Genomic DNA, 18,958 nt, shown 5'->3' with positions numbered 1-18,958 from the left:
TAGATTCCACATATGAGTGAAAGCATCTGTGGTTGTCTTTCACATCTTTACTTGCTTCTTAATTAAGCATAATGACCCATCCATTTTGTCCCATAATACATGATATTAAACCCAAAACTGATTTGGATACAAGTGACATCCAATGATTTAACAACTGGGAGAAAGTCTAACCTTGTCAGATAAAACAACAAGGGCAACAAAAAGGAATAAATAAATAAATATTAATTTTTTTTTAATCATGGGTCCCTTGGAACATACCTAAATAGACTTCCTAGCTTCTTCCTACACAAACACCCCTGATTTCATCTGCTGTATTCCTACCTTTGGGTTCCTGTTTATAAAATAATTTGTCCTGCTTTATAGACTGCTTCCTTTCAGCCAACAAGTTGCAGACGATAATTTGATTCCATCCTGACTTCCCAAGACAGACGACCTCACCAATGTGTCCCGAAGTCTCACCTCCCTAGAGCCCTACTCCACTGGGGCAAGATAGAAACTGGCTGGGGGACTGGGAGTATGGATTGACCAGTCAACGCCCATGTTCAGCAGGGAAGCAATTACAGAAGCCAGACCTTCCACCTTCTGCAACCCACAATGACCCTGGGTCCATACTCCCAGAGGGAAAGAGAATGGGAAAGCTATCAGGGGAGGGGATGGGATATGGAGATCAGGTGGTGGGAATTGTGTGGAGTTGTACCCCTCCTATCTTATGGTTTTGTTAATATCTCCTTTCTTAAACTAAAAAATTTAAAAAAAATAATAATAAGAAAGCTATCAGGGGAGGGGATGGGATATGGAGTTCTGGTAGTGGGAATTGTGTGGAGTTGTACCCCTCCTATCCTATGGTTTTGTCAATGTTTCCTTTTACAAATAAAATTAAAAAAGAAAAAAGAAAGAAACTGGCTGGGGATATGGATTGACCTGCCACTGTCCATGTCCATCAGAGATGCAATTACAGAAGCCATACCTTCTACATCCTGCACCCCATAAATAATTTTGATCCATACTCCTAGAGGGATAAAGAATAGGGAAGCTTCCAATGGAATGGATGAGACATGGAATTCTGGTAGTGGTACCTGTATGGAATTTCTACTCGTTATCTTACAGTCTTGTTAATCATTATTAAATGACTAATAATTTTTTAAAGAAAATAGAAAAGATACCACCAAAAATATTCATTATTTATTTCATATAAGATTAATAATCTTTTACATGTGATATCTAGAGAGAGAAAGAAACCACAGTGCCACTCTGGTATATGTCACAGCAGGGATCAAATCAGAAGCCTCAGAATTGCAAGTCGTACTCTTTACCAATGGATTATTCCCCCATCCACCCACCTGCCCACTAACTATTGGAAGAATGGTTTACACTCTGTAGTTCCACATCAACTCCAGAAATACAATCAGTATTTCATTACCTTAACACCATGAAAGCTACTCACATCAAATCACAAAAGACAGAACTTAGTGCTGTCAGATTCAAAGGTGTGTTGTCAGTTGTCCTCTGGTTTGGTACACATGTACAATTTCTCAGTTTGGGGAGTCCAGTTGTAGCGCAGCATGTTAAGCACAAGTGGCACAAAGCACAAGAATCGGTGTAAGGATCCCAGTTCAAGCCCCAGATCCCCACCTGCAAGGGACTCGCTTCACAGGTGGTGAAGCAGGTATGCAGGTCTGTCTTTCTCTCCCCCTCTCTGTTTTCTCTCTCCATTTCTCTCTGTCCTATCTAACAATTACATCAACAACAATAATAACTACAACAATAAAACAAGGGCAACAAAAGGGAATAAATAAATTTTAAAAAATCATCAGTTTTCTGCAAAACACAGTCACCCTCAGGTCAGGTCCTCCTCTACCATCATGCACCAGGACCCGAAAATTCCCTCACTCCCCCTCCTCCAGCCAGAGTTCTTTACTTTGGTGCAATCCTGAGGTTATTTTAATTTATTCTTCCCAGTTATATTGAGATATAATCCACACACTGTAGTCTCCCCTTATCTGTGTGTTCACTTTCCTTGATTTCAGTTATTTGTGGTCAATCACAGTCTGAAAATATCATGCACAATAATATTTTTCAAAAGAGCACATCCACATATTGTTTATGATAGTATATATATATATTTAAATATTTATTTATGTATTCATTCCCTTTTGTTGCCCTTGTTGTTTTATTGTTGTAGTTATTATTGTCGTTGTTGGATAGGACAGAGAGAAATGGAGAGAGGAGGGGAAGACAGAGAGGAGAGAAAGAAAGACACCTGCAGACCTGCTTCACCGCTTATGAAGAGACTCTCCTGCAGATGGGGAAGCCGGGGGCTTGAACCGGGATCCTTAAGCCAGTCCTTGCACTTGGCGCCTAGTGTGCTTAACCCGCTGTGCTACCGCCCAACTCCCATGATAGTATATTTAAATGATGTTCTATTGTTAGCTATTGGTGTTAACCTCCTACTATCCCTAACTTATAAGTTAAACTTTACCATAGGTTTGTAGATATAGGGGGGGAAAAATACAACTGATCCTTGAACAACTTAGGATTGACCTGAGAAGGTCCACTTATACTCAATTCTTTAAATCCTTGATTCAGCAAACTTGGATATCATTGGTTCATTGAATCTGCAGATGTGGGACCTTGTATATGGAAATCCAAGTAATAGTTGTATGCAGATTTTCTCTTTTTTTTTCTTTTTCTTTTCTTTTTTTTTTTTCTGCCTAGGGATTAAGTAGGACTCCTAACTCCTGAGTAGGTCAAGGATCATCCGTATATATAAGGTTTCATGCTATCCACAGTTTTAAACAGCTACCAGGAGTGTTAGATGATAGTTTCCACAGAGGCTGGGGGATAGCATACCCAATAGAGAACACATGTTGCCATGCCTGAGAACCTAGGTTCAAATCCCCATTTCCCGTTTGTAATAGAGGAGTTCCATGAGAGGTAGAGCACTGCTGTAGGTGTCTAACCTTCTCTCTCCTTCCTTATCTTTGTCTCATCCTCTGCCAAGTAAGAAAAAAAGATAATCCCCACAGAAATGCCTAAAGGACAAACAGACCCAACCTGGAGGGAGATATGAATGTGCAGAAGCATTCTGCAAAATACATGTTTAATTGGGCTAGGATGAAAGCATAATGGTTTTACCAAAGGACTTTCACACCTGAGATACCAAAGACCCCAGATTCAATCCCCAGCACCACCATAAGCCAGAGTTGAGCAGTGTTCTGGAAATGAATGAATGAATAAATGAATGAATGAATGATTAAATTAGTAGTGTTTAAACCCTACTTCATGTATTGAAACTCATATTCACTTTAAAAAAAATTTACCACAGCTTATTAAAAAAAGAAACTAATGTCTTATTACAATAACTTGCAGGAAATACTAAGGAAAAACAAGGACAAAGCTAAAAATTATTTTGTTAATTTGCAAGGTCAGAAATTCAGTTCCAGCCAGACAGTGGCACATCTGGTTAAGTGTACACATTACAGCATGTCAGGACCCAAGTTCAAGCCCCCAACCCCCACCTGTGGGGAAGAAAGCTTCACAAGTACTGAAGCAGTGCTGCGGGTGTCTCACTGTTCTCTCTATCTCTCTCTCTCTATATATATATGTATATATATATATATATATACATATATATCCCTCTCTCAATTTTTTATCTCTGTCCAGAATACAGAAGTGCCAGAGCATGACAGCTTTGTAATATATAAGCCACATTCATCACAAAATTATCATTTGTCACCTCTTCTCATCCTTTCATTGATATATTTGTTTGATTCCTCTGCTACATATATAACTCATTATCATTTCTTAAAGATTTTATTTATTTACTAATGAGAAAGATAGGAGAGAGAGAAAGAACCAGACATCACTTTGGTACATATGCTGCCAGGGACTGAACTCGAGATCTTATACTTGAGAGTCCACTGCCTTATCTACTGCACCATCTCCCGAACCACTGAACTTATTATTATTATCACCATCATTATTATTATTTATTGGATAAAAAAAATCAAGAGAAAAATCAAGAAGGGATGGGGAGATAGAGAAAGAGAGATAGCTGAAGCACTGTTTCACTGCTCATAAAGTTTCCCCTTTGCAGGGGGAGAACGGCAGCTTGAACCCAGGTCCTTGCACACTTTAACATGTGTTCTCAATCAAGTGTGCTTGCCCCCAAAAAACTTACTATTAAACTGCTATTTTTTAATCAATTGTTTTTAAATTTATTTATAAAGTGGAAATATTGACAAGACCATAGGATAAGAGGAGTACAACTCCACATAATTCCCACCACCAGAACTCCATGTCCCATCCCCTCCCTTGATAGCTTTCCTATTCTTTATCTCTCTGGGAGTATGGACCCAGGGTCATTATGGGATGCAGAAGGTGGAAGGTCTGGCTTCTGCATGGGCATTGACAGGCCAATCCATACTCCCAGCCCTTCTCTCTCTTTCCCTAGTGGGGTATGGCTTTAGGGAGACAGGCCATACCTCCCAGAAGTCTTAATTAATTTTTAAAGATTTATATATGGGACCAGTAGGTGGTACACTCAGTAAAGTGTACACATTACTATGTGAAAGGACCTGGGTTCATGCCCCTGGTCCCCACCACAAGTGGTGGAGTAGTACTATAGGTATCTCTTTGATTCCCTCCCTCCTTCTCTCTCTCTCTCTCTCTCTCTCTCTCCTTCTCTGACTCCTTTTTTAATTTTTTTTAATTTTCCATTTTGTTGCCCTTGTTTTTTATTGTTGTTGTAGTTGTTATTGTTATAGGTATGATTAATGTTGTTGTTGTTGTTGGATAGGACAGAGAGAAATGAAGAGAGGAGGGGAAGACAGAGAGGAGGAGAGAAAGATAGACACCTGCAGACCTGCTTCACCACTTGTGAAGTGACTCCCCTGCAGGTGGGGAGCTAGGGACTCGAACCAGGATCCATACACCAGTTCTTGTGCTTCACACCATGTGCACTTAACCCTCTGAGGTACCTCCTGACTCCCTCCTTCTCTGACTCTTACCATCTACCAAAACAAAAAAAAAAAAAGAAAAGAAAAGAAAAGAAAAGAAAAGAAAAAAATGACTGCCAGAAATAGTGGAGTTATGCAGTCACTAAGCTCCAATGATAACCCTGGCAGCAATATATATATATATTTGTGACTGAGTGAGAGGCGTCCACCACACTGAAGGAAACTTTGGTGCTGTGGTCTCACTATACACACACACAAACATATACACACACAAGTGCTAAAGGAACAGCTCACCTGGGTAGTGTGTTAGTTCCAACCCAGTCTCCACAGTATGAATGAAGCTTTGCTGCTGTGATTTCTTTCACAACTATCTCTGCCTCTGCTAAAATAAATAAAGGAATCATAATTAAAAAAAAAAAGTTTACAGGGCCAGGTGGTGGCATACCCGGTTAAGCACACACATTATAGTGCTCAAGGATGCAGATTCAAGCCCCTGGTCCCCACCTGTATGGAGAAAGCTTCACGAGTGGTGAAGTAGGGCTGCAGATGTCTCTCCATCTCTTCCCCTCTCTATTTCTTCCTTCCTTCTAAAGTTCTCTCTGTCTCTGTCCAATAATAAATAAATTTTTAAAAAATACGTTTTTTTTTTTTCTCTAGAAGACAATTTCTTCATCTATTTTATTAAAAGTTTAGGTTAAATTACTTGTATGGGCTCTGCTTTACCAGTTCCATTAGTTAGTGATCTTATGAAAACTGCAGGGTTTTTTTTCTTTTCTTTCGTGTGTGTGTGTGTGTGTGTGTGTGTGTGTGTGTGTGTGTGTGTGCACGTGTGCGTGTATTGCCACCAGGTTTATCACTGGGGTTCACTTGTCTAAACCAGGAATCCACTTCTTCCAGCAACCATTTTTTTCTTCTCTTTCTTCTTTTTTAAAAACTATTTTTAAAAGTATTTTATTTATTTTATTTTTAAGAGAGATGCAGAGAGAGAGAGAGAGAGAAAAACACCAGAGCACTGCTCAGCTCTGGCTTGTGGTGGTGTGGGGGATTGAACCTGGGACTTTGGAACCTCCTGCATGAGTGTTTGTTTGCATCACCATTATGCTATCTCCCCCACCCTCTCTTCCTTCTTCTTCTTTCTTCTTCTTCTCCTCATCCTCCTTCTTATTTTTTGCCTCCAGGTTTATCCCTAGGGTTCTGTGCCAACACTATGAATCCACGCCTCCTGCCAGTTTTTTTTTCTTTTTCATTTTATTGAATAGGACAGAGAGAAAATGAGAAAGGAGGGGGAGACAGAGTTAGTCATTCCCATGAACCTCTTTTCCCTTTCCCTTTCAAAAGAAGGTGTGTGGGGGGAAAGCTCACCTGGATAGTGTACCTGCTTTGTCATGCCTGTAACACAGGTTCAAGCCTGTCTCCCACAGCACTGGAGAAAGCTGGAGGTATGGTCTCTTCTCTATTCTCATCTCTATCTCTATCTCATCTCTATATTTATCTCTCTCTATTAAAAAAAAAACTGCCCAGAGTAGTGAAGCCCCAGCAATAACCAGAGAGACAGAGAGAAAGTTCTATTCCTTATTTTATTTTATAGTTAGGGAAACTGAGAAGACATTTATTTTGGTTTGTTTTTTTTGACACAGCTTTTGCTCATGGCTCTACTTAATAGGTAAGTGACTTACGTTATTGAATTTCTTTTTTTTTTCCCTTCTTTATTTTTGTTTTAATTGGGGGGTTAATATTTTACATTTGACAGTAAATACAATAGTTTGTACATGCATAACATTTATCAGTTTTCCACATAGCAATACAACCCCCACTAGGTCCAAAAAGGATGACAGAGGACCTAGTGAGGATTGTATTGTTATAAGGCATTTTGTTTTGTTTGCTTGCTTGTTTCAGAAGCAGTTTTTTTTTTTTTTTTTGATTTTCCATTGGTTTACAATACTATAAAAGTTCGGGAGTACAACTTCACACCTCCATGTGTATCAGACTCACTGCACCTACCACCAAAGTTCCAGTATCATCACTCTCTAAATGGCTGAGGAAAGCATTTTAATTTTATCATAATCTTTTTTTATAAGAAGTCTTTGTTTTTATTTTTTTATTATTATTTTTTTTTGCCTCCAGGGTCTCGGTGCCTGCACTATGAATCTCCTGCTCCTGGAGGCTATTTTTCCCTTTTTGTTGCCCTTGTTGTTACCCTTGTTGTTATCCTCATTATTATTGTTGTTGTCATTGCTGTTGTTGTTGTATAGCACAGAGAGAAATCGAGAGAGGAGGTGAAGACAGAGAGGGAGAGAAAGATAGACACCTGCAGATCTGCTTCACTGCCTGTGAAGCGACCCCCTTGCAGGTGGGGAGCCGGGGGCTGGAACCCGAATCTTTACTCAGGTCCTTGTGCTTTGCATCATATGCGCTTAACCCGCTGCGCTACCATCCAACCGCCTATCATAATCTTTTATTTTTAAAGACTTTCTTTTTTAAAATTTTTTTTCATTTTTTATTTTAATCTTCATTTATTGGATAGAGACAGCCAGAAATCAAGAGGGAAGGGGGTGATAGAGAGGGAGAGAGACAGAGAGACACCTGTAGCACTGCTTCACCACTTACAAAGCTTTACCCACGCAGGTGGGGACCGGAAGCTGGAACCCCGGTCCTTGCACTGTAATACATGCGCTCAACCAGGTGCACCACCACCTGGCCCCTTAATAATGATCTTTTTTAAGAGGATAATCTGTGAAGGATTAGATGGCCTCCTAAGATTCTGCTAATTAAACTGATTTTTAACTGACTGGTAGTGCACCTGGTAGAGCACACACATTACCACGTGTGAGGACCAAAGTTCAAGAACCAGAGTTCAAGCTCCCAGCCCTCACCCAAGAGAAAGTGGGCAAGATTCACAAGCAGTAGAGCAGTGTTGCTGGTGTCTCTCTCTTGTGTGTCTCCTTTTCTCTCTCTGACTCTTACCTTCTATCAAAACAGAAAGAAAACAGGAGTGGGAGAGAGAGAAACGGCTACCAGGAGCTGTGGAGTTGTGCAAGCACAAAGTCACAGAGATAGCTCTTGTGGCAAATAGTAATAATAATAATAATAAAGCTGTACTTTGTGCCTCAGCTGCTCCACAATCAATTTAAAGCAGATTATATCCAGGGTGTGGAGAAGAAACATTGGCAGCATCCATTGAAAGCATCCACTTGTCTGCACAAACACAGACATACAAGAGTACTGAGAGCTGGAATCGGGCGGTAGCACAGCGGGTTAAGCGCAGGTCCCGCAAAGCTCAAGGACCTGCGGAAGGATACCTGATACCGGTTGGAGCCCCTGGCTCCCCATCTACAGGGGAGTTGCTTCACAAACAGTGAAGCAGGTCTGCAGGTGTCTTTCTCTCTCCCTCTCTGTCTTTCCCTCCTCTCTCCATTTCTCTCTGTCCTATCCTACAACGACGACATCAGTAACAACAACAGTAAAACAACAAGGGCAACAAAAGGGAATAAATAAATAAAGTACTGAGAGGAAGACTGGACCAGTGGATTTAGGGATGGATACACAGAAAGAGTAAATATTCTGTGGCCTTTACCTGTTCCCCCAGGGAAAAAATAGAGTAGCTTCTATTTTCTATAGATTGAAGGCTGAAGCGGGATGCATTGGATCGACCTTCTCGTGGTGCATCCCGTGAGTACCCATTCATTGGGGAAACTGACGATCCTTTCTAGCCGACTGAATCCACATGGATCCCAGTCACTTTCAAAGCCAGCAACAAGCAGCTCCTGACAGCTTTCAACCTGACCTGTTGACTGGCTACGGAAGAAGGGCAAACGCTAGAAGAAGAAGGCTGAAGCTGGTGCAGCTTTCAGTCCTGCCCATGAGGACTGCAGGTTATACCATTCCCCAAATGAATCTACTATGAAAAATGTTCTTTGAAAAAATAAACATGCTCTCTTTTGCTCAAATATAGATGGAACTAGAAGGAATCGTGCCAAGCAAGATAAGGCAAAGAGAGAAGGACAAATACTGGATGCTCTCACTCACAGATGGGCTCTAAGAAACAAAGCAAAGGACAATACAAGGTGACGCCCCAGTGGACTGTAATCTATGGCAGTAGATTTAAGGACTCCAAAAGAGGAAGAGAGGGCTACTCATCTAAGCCTCTATGGTGGAATAAGATGATAAGTTTGGTTGAAGGTTTAAATGTACTAATATCTATCTTGGGTAAGTGTGGAAATGTGCCCTTGTGACAACAAAAATCCTGTAAATCAACATTTTCTCATTAAAGCAATATTGGAATTGGGGTGGGTAGGCAAGTGAATCTGTCAGCAGCCTTCTTACCTGAATGCTGTCTATCCCTTCACAGATCCAGCTGGTGCAGAAGATAGGTCATCTCTGGAGGGGCCTGGGCAGTGACACACCCAGTTGAGCACATGCATTACCAAGTGCAAGGACCATGGTTTGAGCCCCTGCTCCCCTACTTGCAAGGGGAATGCTTCATAAACAGTGAAACGGGGCTACAGGTGTTTTTCTTTTTTTAACTTTTTTTTTAATATTTATTTATTCCCTTTTGTTTCCCTTGCTGTTTTATTGTTGTAGTCATTATTGATGTCTTTGTTGTTGGATAGGACAGAGAGAAATGGAGAGAGTAGGGGAAGACAGAGATGGGGGAGAGAAAGATAGACACCTGCAGACCTGCTTCACCGCTTCTGAAGCGACTCCCCTGCAGGTGAGGAGCCAGGGGCTCGAACCGGGATCCTTACTCCGGTCCTTGCACTTTGTGCCACCTGTGCTTAACCTGCTGCACTACAGCCCGACTCCCAACTTTTTTATTTTTTTCCCTTTTGTTGACCTTGTTGTTCATCGTTGTTATTGTTGTTGTTATTGCTGTCATTGTTGGATAGAACTGAGAGAAATCAAGAGATGAGGGGAAGACAGAGAGGAGGAGAGAAAGACAGACACCTGAAGACCTGTGAAGCTACCCCCTGCTAGTGGAGGGGAGCCAGAGGCTCGAACCGGGATCCTTATGCCGGTCCTTGCACTTCACACCAAGTGCACTTAGCCCGCTGCGCCACCGCCTGGCTCCCACAGGTGTCTTTCTAGTCCTCGCTCTATATATCTCTTCCTCTTCTTTCAATTTCTCTTTGTCCTATCAAATAAAATAGAAAAGAAAAAAGAGAGAAAAAAATGACCACCGGGAGTGGTGGGTTCATAGTGCTGGTACCAAGTCCCAGCAATAACCTTGGTAGTAATTTAAAAAAATAATAAAACAGAGGGCAGGATAGATAGCATAATGATTGTGCAAAGAGACTCTCATATCTGAGGCTCCAAAGTTCCAGGTTCAATCCCACATAACACCATAAACCAGAGTTGAGCTGTGCTCTGGTCAAGAGAGAGAGAGGTAAATCACCTCTGGAAAGCTCAATTACTCCTCCACTCCTCCCCTTCTTCCTGTCATTTCTGCTCCATTTTCAACTTGTGCTAAAAAGGCTCTGGCAAGGCCAGGGGTTACACAGTCTCTTTCATTCTCAATGGTCTGTAAGTCTTCACATCTGGTTGTTTGTCTCTTACAGTCTGAAGTGCTCAGCCCTGGTGCAAGCAAAAGCAGCCTATTCGGCATACAAGCACGTAAATCTCCCTTAGTCTGACAACTGGCCACAAGTTGCTGGAGAAATTACCAGAGCAGCTGCCTCTCTGTCAGCAACACTGGTGACAATTTGCAGATGGAATCCACAGCCCCAGTACAAGTCTAAACACTCCTAAGGAGCCTGACAGCTGGTACTTGGGTGCATGTCAAGCAAGATTCAAGCAGCATAAACTCCTGGATAAAGTTCAGGATAAAGTCTACAAGTCAGTACCCCACTCCTCCCCACCCCACCCACCCCCATCACCACTGTCATTCCAAAACATTCTTTCCCCCTGTCTAGGGCTAAGTGAGAAACTTAGCAAGGTGATATTGTAAAAACACCCAAAGCTGGGGAGAGGAGAACTTCTCTGACCCCCAGGCTAAAGCAAGACTTCCTTCTCCATGAACAGCTTCAAAAGTGGAGTTTTTCGATATTGTTGTGTACTTCTGGATAAAATGGATGGAGCTGAATGTGATTAGGCTTAGTGAAGTAAGAAAGAAGGTGAAAGACAACGACCAGAAGGGTCATTCATAAGCAGATTACAGAGAATTCAAACACTTGAACTTTTAGAGAAAAAAAAAGAGCCAACCTACAACTAAGATTTTTGGATGACTATGGTGGTTATCATAGAGGAGGGGGCACAGAACTTTGATGGTAGTGGATTTGGTGTAGATCTACACTCTTAATACATTATTATTATTATATTATTATTATTATCATTATTATTATTATTATATAGAACAAAGACAAAAGGCAAACTGAAAGTGAAAGAGACCACAGTACCAAAGTTTCTTTCAATGCAGTAGGGGCCAGGCTTGAACCTGCGTAGCATGGATGGTAATGCAGCACACGATTCGAGTGAGCTACTTCACAGGTACATCCCTGTTGACTTATGAATTACTATTACATCACCAATTTTTTAAAAAAGAGAAAGTTATTGCACCAAAGTGAAGGACTCTGGGAAGGAGTGGGAATGGGTGGGCAGGTCCTGATACATGATGGTGGAAAAGAATATAGGCTGGGATTGAGAGTGTTTTGTAGGAAACTAAGAAATCTTAGGGGCCTGGGACGTGGTACACCCAGTTAAGTGCACATATTACCAAGCACAAGGACCTGGATTCAAGCCCTGGCTCCCCACCTGTAGCAACTCCACTTCACAAGTGGTGAAGCAGGTCTGCAGGTGTCTATCTTTCTCTCCCCTTCTCGGTCTTCCCCTCCTCTCTCCATTTCTCTCTGTCCTATCCAGTAACAATGACAGCAATAACAATAATAATAACAACAACAACAATGATAAACAACAAGGGCAAAAAAAAGGAAAAAAATAGCCTCCAGGAACAGTGGATTCATAGTGCCAGCACTGAGCCCCAGCAATAACCCTGGAGGCAAAAAAAATTAATTTTAAAAAAGAAAATAATGGTGTATTGTACCAAAGTAAAAGATCCTAGAGTTGGGGGGGGTTCAGGTCCTGGAACATGATGGCAGATGAGGATCTAGTGGGGGTTGTATTATTATATGGAAATGTTAGGCATGTACAAACTATTATATCTTACTGCAACTGTAAACGATTTATTCCTCAACAAAGAAATTGTAAAAAGAGAGAAAATGAAATTAAAAAAAAAAATAGAAGTAGCTTTCTACACCTTAGACACTGTTCTGGGCTGAAAATGAAAAAGTTATCTTTGATAAACAATGTCCCAAGAAATCAAACCTGGGCTCCTGGAGAGAAAGGAGCAGCATAGGCCAGGTCCAGTTCAGAGAATACCCATATGTGGAAATCCATCAAGGTTATACTCTGGGCAGATCAAAATTTTACAACCCTGGAGCCCCTGAGCCCAGCCAATGCATTTCACATTGCTGTCACGCAACAGATTAAACACTTGGTGATTTACTGAGGATTCAGCAGATCAGCTCAGACAATGCGTTTTGCTCATGGAGTTTTAAATGCAAGCTCTCAAAATGATCCAATTATTTCCATAGAATGTTTCTTTCCATAGGAGACCTGTCTGGTAAAGTTCATTTAAAATGGGACTGGGAGGGAGGGGCAGGGGAAAAACATCAACTGGCTCAAATCCATAACTTCAGTTTTACTTCAAAAGGATCATTATACTTCCACAGCCTGGAAAAGAGAGTGGGAAGGTAGAGGTTACGGAAAGGATGGGAAAAATCAGAATATATTTATAACCCAAGACATTTGCCCAACATAAACAATGTTCTGTGCCTCTGTGCACTTATGCGTGCAGAAACACACACAGAGAGAGAGAGAGAGAGAGAGAGAGAGAGAGAGAGAGCACTGTACAAAACTGGTCCCAGGAGACAATAGCAGCATATGAATCTGCCACTGGCTTGTAGTTTGGTGATAACGTATGCCCCATCTGCCTGGATCCTGGACATAGCAGATCCAATCCTCCATTCAAGTCCTATGCATAGTACTGGCTTTGCTATTTACTGGCAGTTTTGGAAAGGGTAGGGAAGCTCCAGCTTGTTCTCCTTTACCCAAACAGATTCTTCTTCTTTTCTTTCTTTCTTTTTCTATTTTTATATTTATTTTCCCTTTTGTTGCCGTTGTTGCTTTTCATTGTTGTTGTAGTTATTAATATTGTTGATGTAGTTGTTGTTAGATAGGACAGAGAGAAATGGAGAGAGGAGGGAAAGACAGAGAGGGGGAAAGAAAGACACCTGCAGACCTGCTTCACTGCTTGTGAAGCAACTCTCCTGCAGGTGGGGAGCCGCGGTCTCGAACTGTGATCCTTATGCCTGTCCTTGCGCTTTGCACCACATGCGCTTAACCTGCTGCGCTACCGTCCGACTCCCCTCTTTTTTTTTTTTTTTTTACACCACTTGTTTTTTTTTATTTCTTTATTGGGGGATTAATGCTTTTACAATCGACAGTAAATACAATAGTTTGTACATGCTTCTTTTCTTTCTCTCTTTTTTTTTTTTTATTTCATAAGGTTTAGGAAGCAAGGGGTAAGGATTTGTCCTAACACACGAGCTGCTGAGGTAGTGCTGAAATTCAGGAGAGAAGTTGAGAGAACTTTTCTATAAGAGAGAGAGACAGAGAGAATGGAGAAAGTGCACTTGGTAAAACCTCCCCCACTCTAGTCACACACTCTTCCCATCCTAGTCATCAGGTTCTGGAGGTTTTCCTCTGTCAAAAGTCAGGAGTAAATGGGTTGTGAAAGAAAAACAATGGAAATGAAAGAGGGCACCAATGATCTGCCTTCGGTAATATTTATTAATCTGATTTTAAAAGGGAAAGAAGTGGTACACCCTAATGGTTCACATTCCTATGAAACCCCAAGCTCCTCACCCCCCCCCCAAACAAAACAAAACAAAACAAAACAAACCTTCTGGCATTGCTGTGAGGTAGATTAGAGCTGTTAGTGTCTAACCTGAGAAGGGCTGGTACTCAGAGAGCCTCAGTGAGGAAGCCAGGAACAAAGTCCCAGGGCTTGACAGTTTCTAATGTCCTGCTCTCAGCCTGGGCCATGGAGTCCACAGAATGCTGCTTCATCAGCGTTTGGGTGGCAGAAGGAAGTGAGCTAGGGTTGTTCTCTTCACCCTAAGCACGCCCATAAGCTACCCCGCTGCTCCTGAAGCTGCTGAGCACAGTTCTGACACACCGGCTGCTGAGGTAGTGCTGAAAGTCAGGGGAGAGGTTGAGAGAACTTTTCTCTCAGAGAGAGAGACAGAGAGAATGGTAAGACCTCCCCCACTCCAATCACACCCTCTTCCCATCCCAGTCATCAGGTTCTGGAGGGTAGACGTTTCCAGAAACTCCACAGGGCTCACTGTGAACAGAGACCAGAAGGTTTTCCAAAGATTCTGGATCAACAGGAGCTGTTGTTTCTTGTCCTTCAAGGCCTACGAAATCCCCCAGGAAGCTCTGAAAAATGGAGATAAGATAGCTTGAGGTGAGGAGAGGGGCAGAGGATGGTAACAGGAGCCCAAGAGCCAAGGCATGGAAATGGAGACCCAATAACTGTGGAAAAGCACCTGGGCACCACCTAACTGCAAAAACCCACCCCCAAGCCCAGTCCCCTCATTCTTCCGGGGCAAGGCAAGGGAGAGAATTCACAGGGTTTTTTTTAAAACAACTTTTAAAAAAATATATCTTATTTATTTATTTCCTTTTGTTGCCATTGTTGTTTTTCATTGTTGCTGTAGTTACTGTTGTTGTTATTGATGTCCTCATTGTTAGAGAGGACAGAGAGAAATGGAGAGAGGAGGGGAAGACAGAGAAGGGGAGAGAAAGATAGACACCTGCAGACCTGCTTCATAGCTTGTGAAGCGACTCCCCTGCAAGTGGGGGAGAATTCACACTCTTATTTTGCCTCCATCCCATAAAATTGAAGCACATTTTCATGGCTAGAAAACCTTTAAAATAACCGGGGGTTGGGGGGAACCACTCATGGTAATGTGTGATGCACCACATTACCATGTAGAAGGACCTGGGTTCAAGCCCCTAGTCCCCACCTGCAGGGAGGAAGCTTTCTGAACAATGAAACAATGCTACAGTTGTCTTTCTCTTTCTCTCCCTCTCTACTGCTGCCTTCCTTCTTTACGTATCTGTCTCTATCAAATAAGTAAATTAAAACATTTAAATGTATTACTAGGGCAGAGGTAAGTAGCATAATGGTTATTCAGACTTTCATGCCTGAGGCTCCAATGTCCCAGGTTCAGTACCCTATACCACTATGAACCAGAGCTGAGCAGTGCTCTAGTAATAATAACAACAACAACAACAATAATAATAATATAAATAATGCCAGAGCTGGTGCTAGGAACTTGAGAGGATCACCAATCTTCCCTATAAGTCACAGTGGTACAAAAATTTGGGCAGCCAAAGAAAAGAACTAGAAAACCAAAACTCCAGTGATGGCACACGCAGCTGAATTCACACACTACCGTACGCTACCCGTACACTAGAAGCCAAGTTCAAGTCTCCGTTCTCTGCCTGCAGGAGAGAAACTTCACAAGTTGTGAAGCGCGTCTTTAGGTGTCTCTCTTTCTCTCTCCCCTCCCCCTCTCAAGTTCTCTCAGTTCTGTCAAGTCAAACATAAAATAATAATTAATTAAAAAGAAAGAAAACCAAAATTCCAGCTGACCAAGGTATTAAAAGGCTCAGGAAACAAAACACACAAGGGTGTCGGAATGAACCACCCTTTGCGGGGTTGGTCGTTGAGCCTCTTCCCCGTGACCTCTCTCAATTTTGAGACTCTCTCCAACCCCACTTCCTGATACCAAAGCCCAACACTCTAAAAGTCAAAGGGCCAGGCAGTGGCACACTTTGCAGAACAGACATGTTGCAATACTCAAGAACCCAGGTTCAAGCCCCCACCCCACCCCACCCTGTTCCCAATCTGCAGGGAGCAAAGAAAGCTTCATGAGCGGTGAAGCTGTGTGGCAGGTGTCTCTCAACCTCCCCCCCTCATTTTCTCTCTGTCTCTATCCAATAAATAGACTGTGTGTGTGTGTGTGTGTGTGTGTGTGTGTGTGTGTGTGTGTGTGTGTGTGTGTGTGTGTGTGTATTTAAGTCGACCCTCAAAGGAGCCCCCAGCCTGCTCCCGGCCCCTCTCCCTTCGGTTACCTACCCATCAAGCAGCAAGCACTATTGGGACTCCGCGAGGCGGGCCTGGGCTGCAGGGTCGAGGTGCCTGGGGACCGCAGCGAGGTGCTGGGGGTGCGGCGACGGCCCCAGGCGCACAGCAGGCGGCGGAAAGCGCTGCGGAAGTCGGGGCTGCGGCAGTAGATGAGCGGGTTGAAAGCGGAGTTGGCGTAGCCCAGCCAGTTCAGGGCGAGGAAAACCGAGCTGGGAACGAGAGCGGGGCCCCCGAGGGCGCGCACCACGTTGGCCACAAAGAAGGGCAACCAGCAGAGAGTGAAGGTGCCCATGATGAGCCCCAGTGTGCGCAGGGCCCGGTGCTCCCGGAGGGGCAGGAGACGCGCGGGCCGCCGGGAGGAGGGCTCCTCGCCCGGTGGAGCGCACGGCGGCGGCAGGGCGGGGGGCGCAGAGCCGGGCGCCGCAGGCGGAGGCTCCTCGGGCTGGAAGCGGCCCAGCTCCCCGCGCAGCTGGCGCAGCTGGCTCGTCGCCACGACGAAGACTCGCGCGTAGACGAAGAGCATCACCAGCAGCGGAAGGTAGAAGGAGACGGAGGAGGAGAGCAGCGCGTACGGCACGTTGGAGGCGAAGGCGCAGCAGCGCGGGTTCGAGTGGCAGCGCTGCGCCTCGGCGTCTGCCCCCACGCGCCACCACTGGCTCATGATGGGCGCAAAGGACACGGCGGCCGACACCACCCACACCAGCACCACGGCCGCCCTCGCGCGCCTTTTGGTGATCAGGGCGCCGTAGCGCAGAGGGTTGGTGACCGCCAGGTAGCGGTCCACCGCCAGCGCGCACAGTGTCTCGATGCTGGCCGTGACGCACAGCACATCCACCGACGTCCACAGCTCGCAGCTGGTGGCGCCTAGGGGCCAGTGGCCGGTTAGCGCCAAGGTGGCTGCGGGCGGTACGACCAGGAGGCCCATCACCAAGTCTGCTGTGGCCAGAGAGGTCACGAACACGTTGGTGATGGTCTGCAGTCTCGGCGTGAGCGCGATGGCCACGATGACCAGCAGGTTGCCCGCCGCGGTGGCCAGTGCCAACAGCGCCCCGGCCAGCGCCGCCGCCCACGGCACTCCGGACAGCCCACTGGGGTCGGCGCTGCTGGGCGCCAAGGTGGGCACCCCGGGCCCCCAGGGCGCAGAGCTGTTCCCTTGTGGCCACCGAGCCATCCCGCGTTGCGCCAGGGAAGGGGGCCTGGCCTGCTCAGGGGAGGGGACCGCGGCGCGTGGGAGCGGCTCCCTGGGCCCGGGCCATCTTCCCGGGCTGACCGGGTGAGAGCGCTCCGCGTCCTCCGCCCCTTCGGTGGCCTGGCCCGCGGTCTGGGGAGGAGGGGCGGCCCTTAAAGGGGCAGCTGGCCCGCCGTCGGGCGGGGGAGTTGGATGGAGGGTGGGGACGAACGAAAGCGAAATAGATGCTCTGGGCTGTTCCTTTAGCCAGGTCAGGGGGAACTAGGATGCCCTGACTGCTCCCGTCACGATGTGCGCACAAGGGAACAGCTCCGCGTGGTGTTGAGCTCCCACACGCTCATCGCCAGTCCCTCTGGCACTGGCTTCCTGGAGCTCTGCACCAGCCTCCCCCAGAAGGCCCAGCAGCAGCGCTAGGGGAAGGGTGATGGAGAGTCCCCACCCCTAACTTACTGGTTCCAAGAAAGAAAAGTACACCTTCTCCAAAGGCAAGAGAATTAAACGATCCACAGTAGCCCCTCAACTATTTGGGTGCTCTCTTCCAAGAGATTATAGGTAACAGAGGACAGGAAGTGTTTTCTCTCTCTGTCTCTCTCTCTCTCTTCTCTCTTAATATGTACACATATATGTATATATGTATAGATAATAATTATTATTTTATCAAGCTTGCATGCCAGTTAAATTTGTCCCCTTTCCTTTCTAAGTCATTTATCCTCTCTGCCCCTCCAGTTTCTAGCTACTGGAGAAATTAGCCATTATTTTCAAGAGATTCTTTTTTTTTTTACTATTTAGAGAAAAGGGGGTGGGAAAGAGAGAGAGAGAGAGAGAGCTGCAGCACTGCTTCAGCATTCATGAAGCTTTCCTCCTGCAGGTGGGGATGGGGGCCCTTTCACTTTGTAACAGGTGGGATCAACCAAGTGTGCCACCACCCAGGCTCCTTTTTTTTTTTTTTTTTTTTAAGAAAGTCCTTCTCTTTTATTAAAAAAAGAAAGAAATTCAGGCTGGGGAGACAGCATAATAGTTATGTAAGACACTTTAATGCTTGAGGTTCCGAGGTCCCAGGTTCAGCCCCTAGCACCACCATAAGCCTGAGCAGGATTCTGGACTCTGCATCTTTCTATCTGTCTCTCACTCATTAAGAGAGTAATAAATAGGGTGGGGGAGACAGCATAATGGTTATGCAAAAAAAAAACAAAACTCTCACACTTGAGATTCCAAAGTCCCAGGTTCAATTCCCTGCACCACCAGAAGCCAGAGCTGAACAGTACACTGATTTTTTTTAATTAATTATTTATTTAAAGTGTGTATTTATTATTAAGAAAGAAGGATGGGGGCAGGTGGTGGAGTACCTGATTAAGTGCATGCATTTCAGTACACAAAGACCCAGGTTCAAATCCGTAGTGGAGAAAGAGGGAGGGAAGAGCCAGAGCATCACTTTGACATCCATGTGGCTGGGGATCCAATTCACAGCTTCGTACTTGCCAGCCTGGTGCTTTAGCTGCTGTGCCACCTACCAAGGAGGCTTCAGCATTCTTCTTGTTATTATTATCTTTAATATTTTATTTCTTTATTAATGAGAGGGATAGGAAGAGAGAGAGAGAA

General features: G+C 44.5%; 1 protein-coding gene across 11 annotated transcripts in view; it reads right to left on the bottom strand.

Moving 5' to 3' along the window:
* The window catches only part of LOC103107895 (glutamic-oxaloacetic transaminase 1 like 1), a 29,644-nt gene extending 12,134 nt beyond the window's left edge, over window positions 1–17,510 (bottom strand). For 2 of the 11 annotated variants that reach the window (XR_009547456.1, XM_060182645.1), the window contains exon 1: window positions 16,162–17,499. Coding sequence is in view for 8 of the 11 variants with exons in the window: in XM_060182645.1 (XP_060038628.1) it covers window positions 16,162–17,341 (1,180 nt within the window). In the remaining 3 variants the exon portion in view is untranslated. Of the gene's footprint in view, window positions 1–13,782; window positions 14,454–15,477; window positions 15,525–16,161 lie in introns of those variants that run through there. The other 9 variants (XM_060182622.1, XM_060182628.1, XM_007516731.2 and 6 more) reach the window with 8 other exon arrangements.
* Window positions 17,511–18,958: the final 1,448 nt, after the last annotated feature.

The sequence above is a fragment of the Erinaceus europaeus genome, chromosome 2, assembly GCF_950295315.1.
Source record: "Erinaceus europaeus chromosome 2, mEriEur2.1, whole genome shotgun sequence".
Lineage (NCBI taxonomy): Eukaryota > Metazoa > Chordata > Mammalia > Eulipotyphla > Erinaceidae > Erinaceus > Erinaceus europaeus.
The sequence above is the reverse complement of the archived record's forward strand: the minus strand, read 5'-3'. Positions and strand labels throughout refer to the sequence as shown.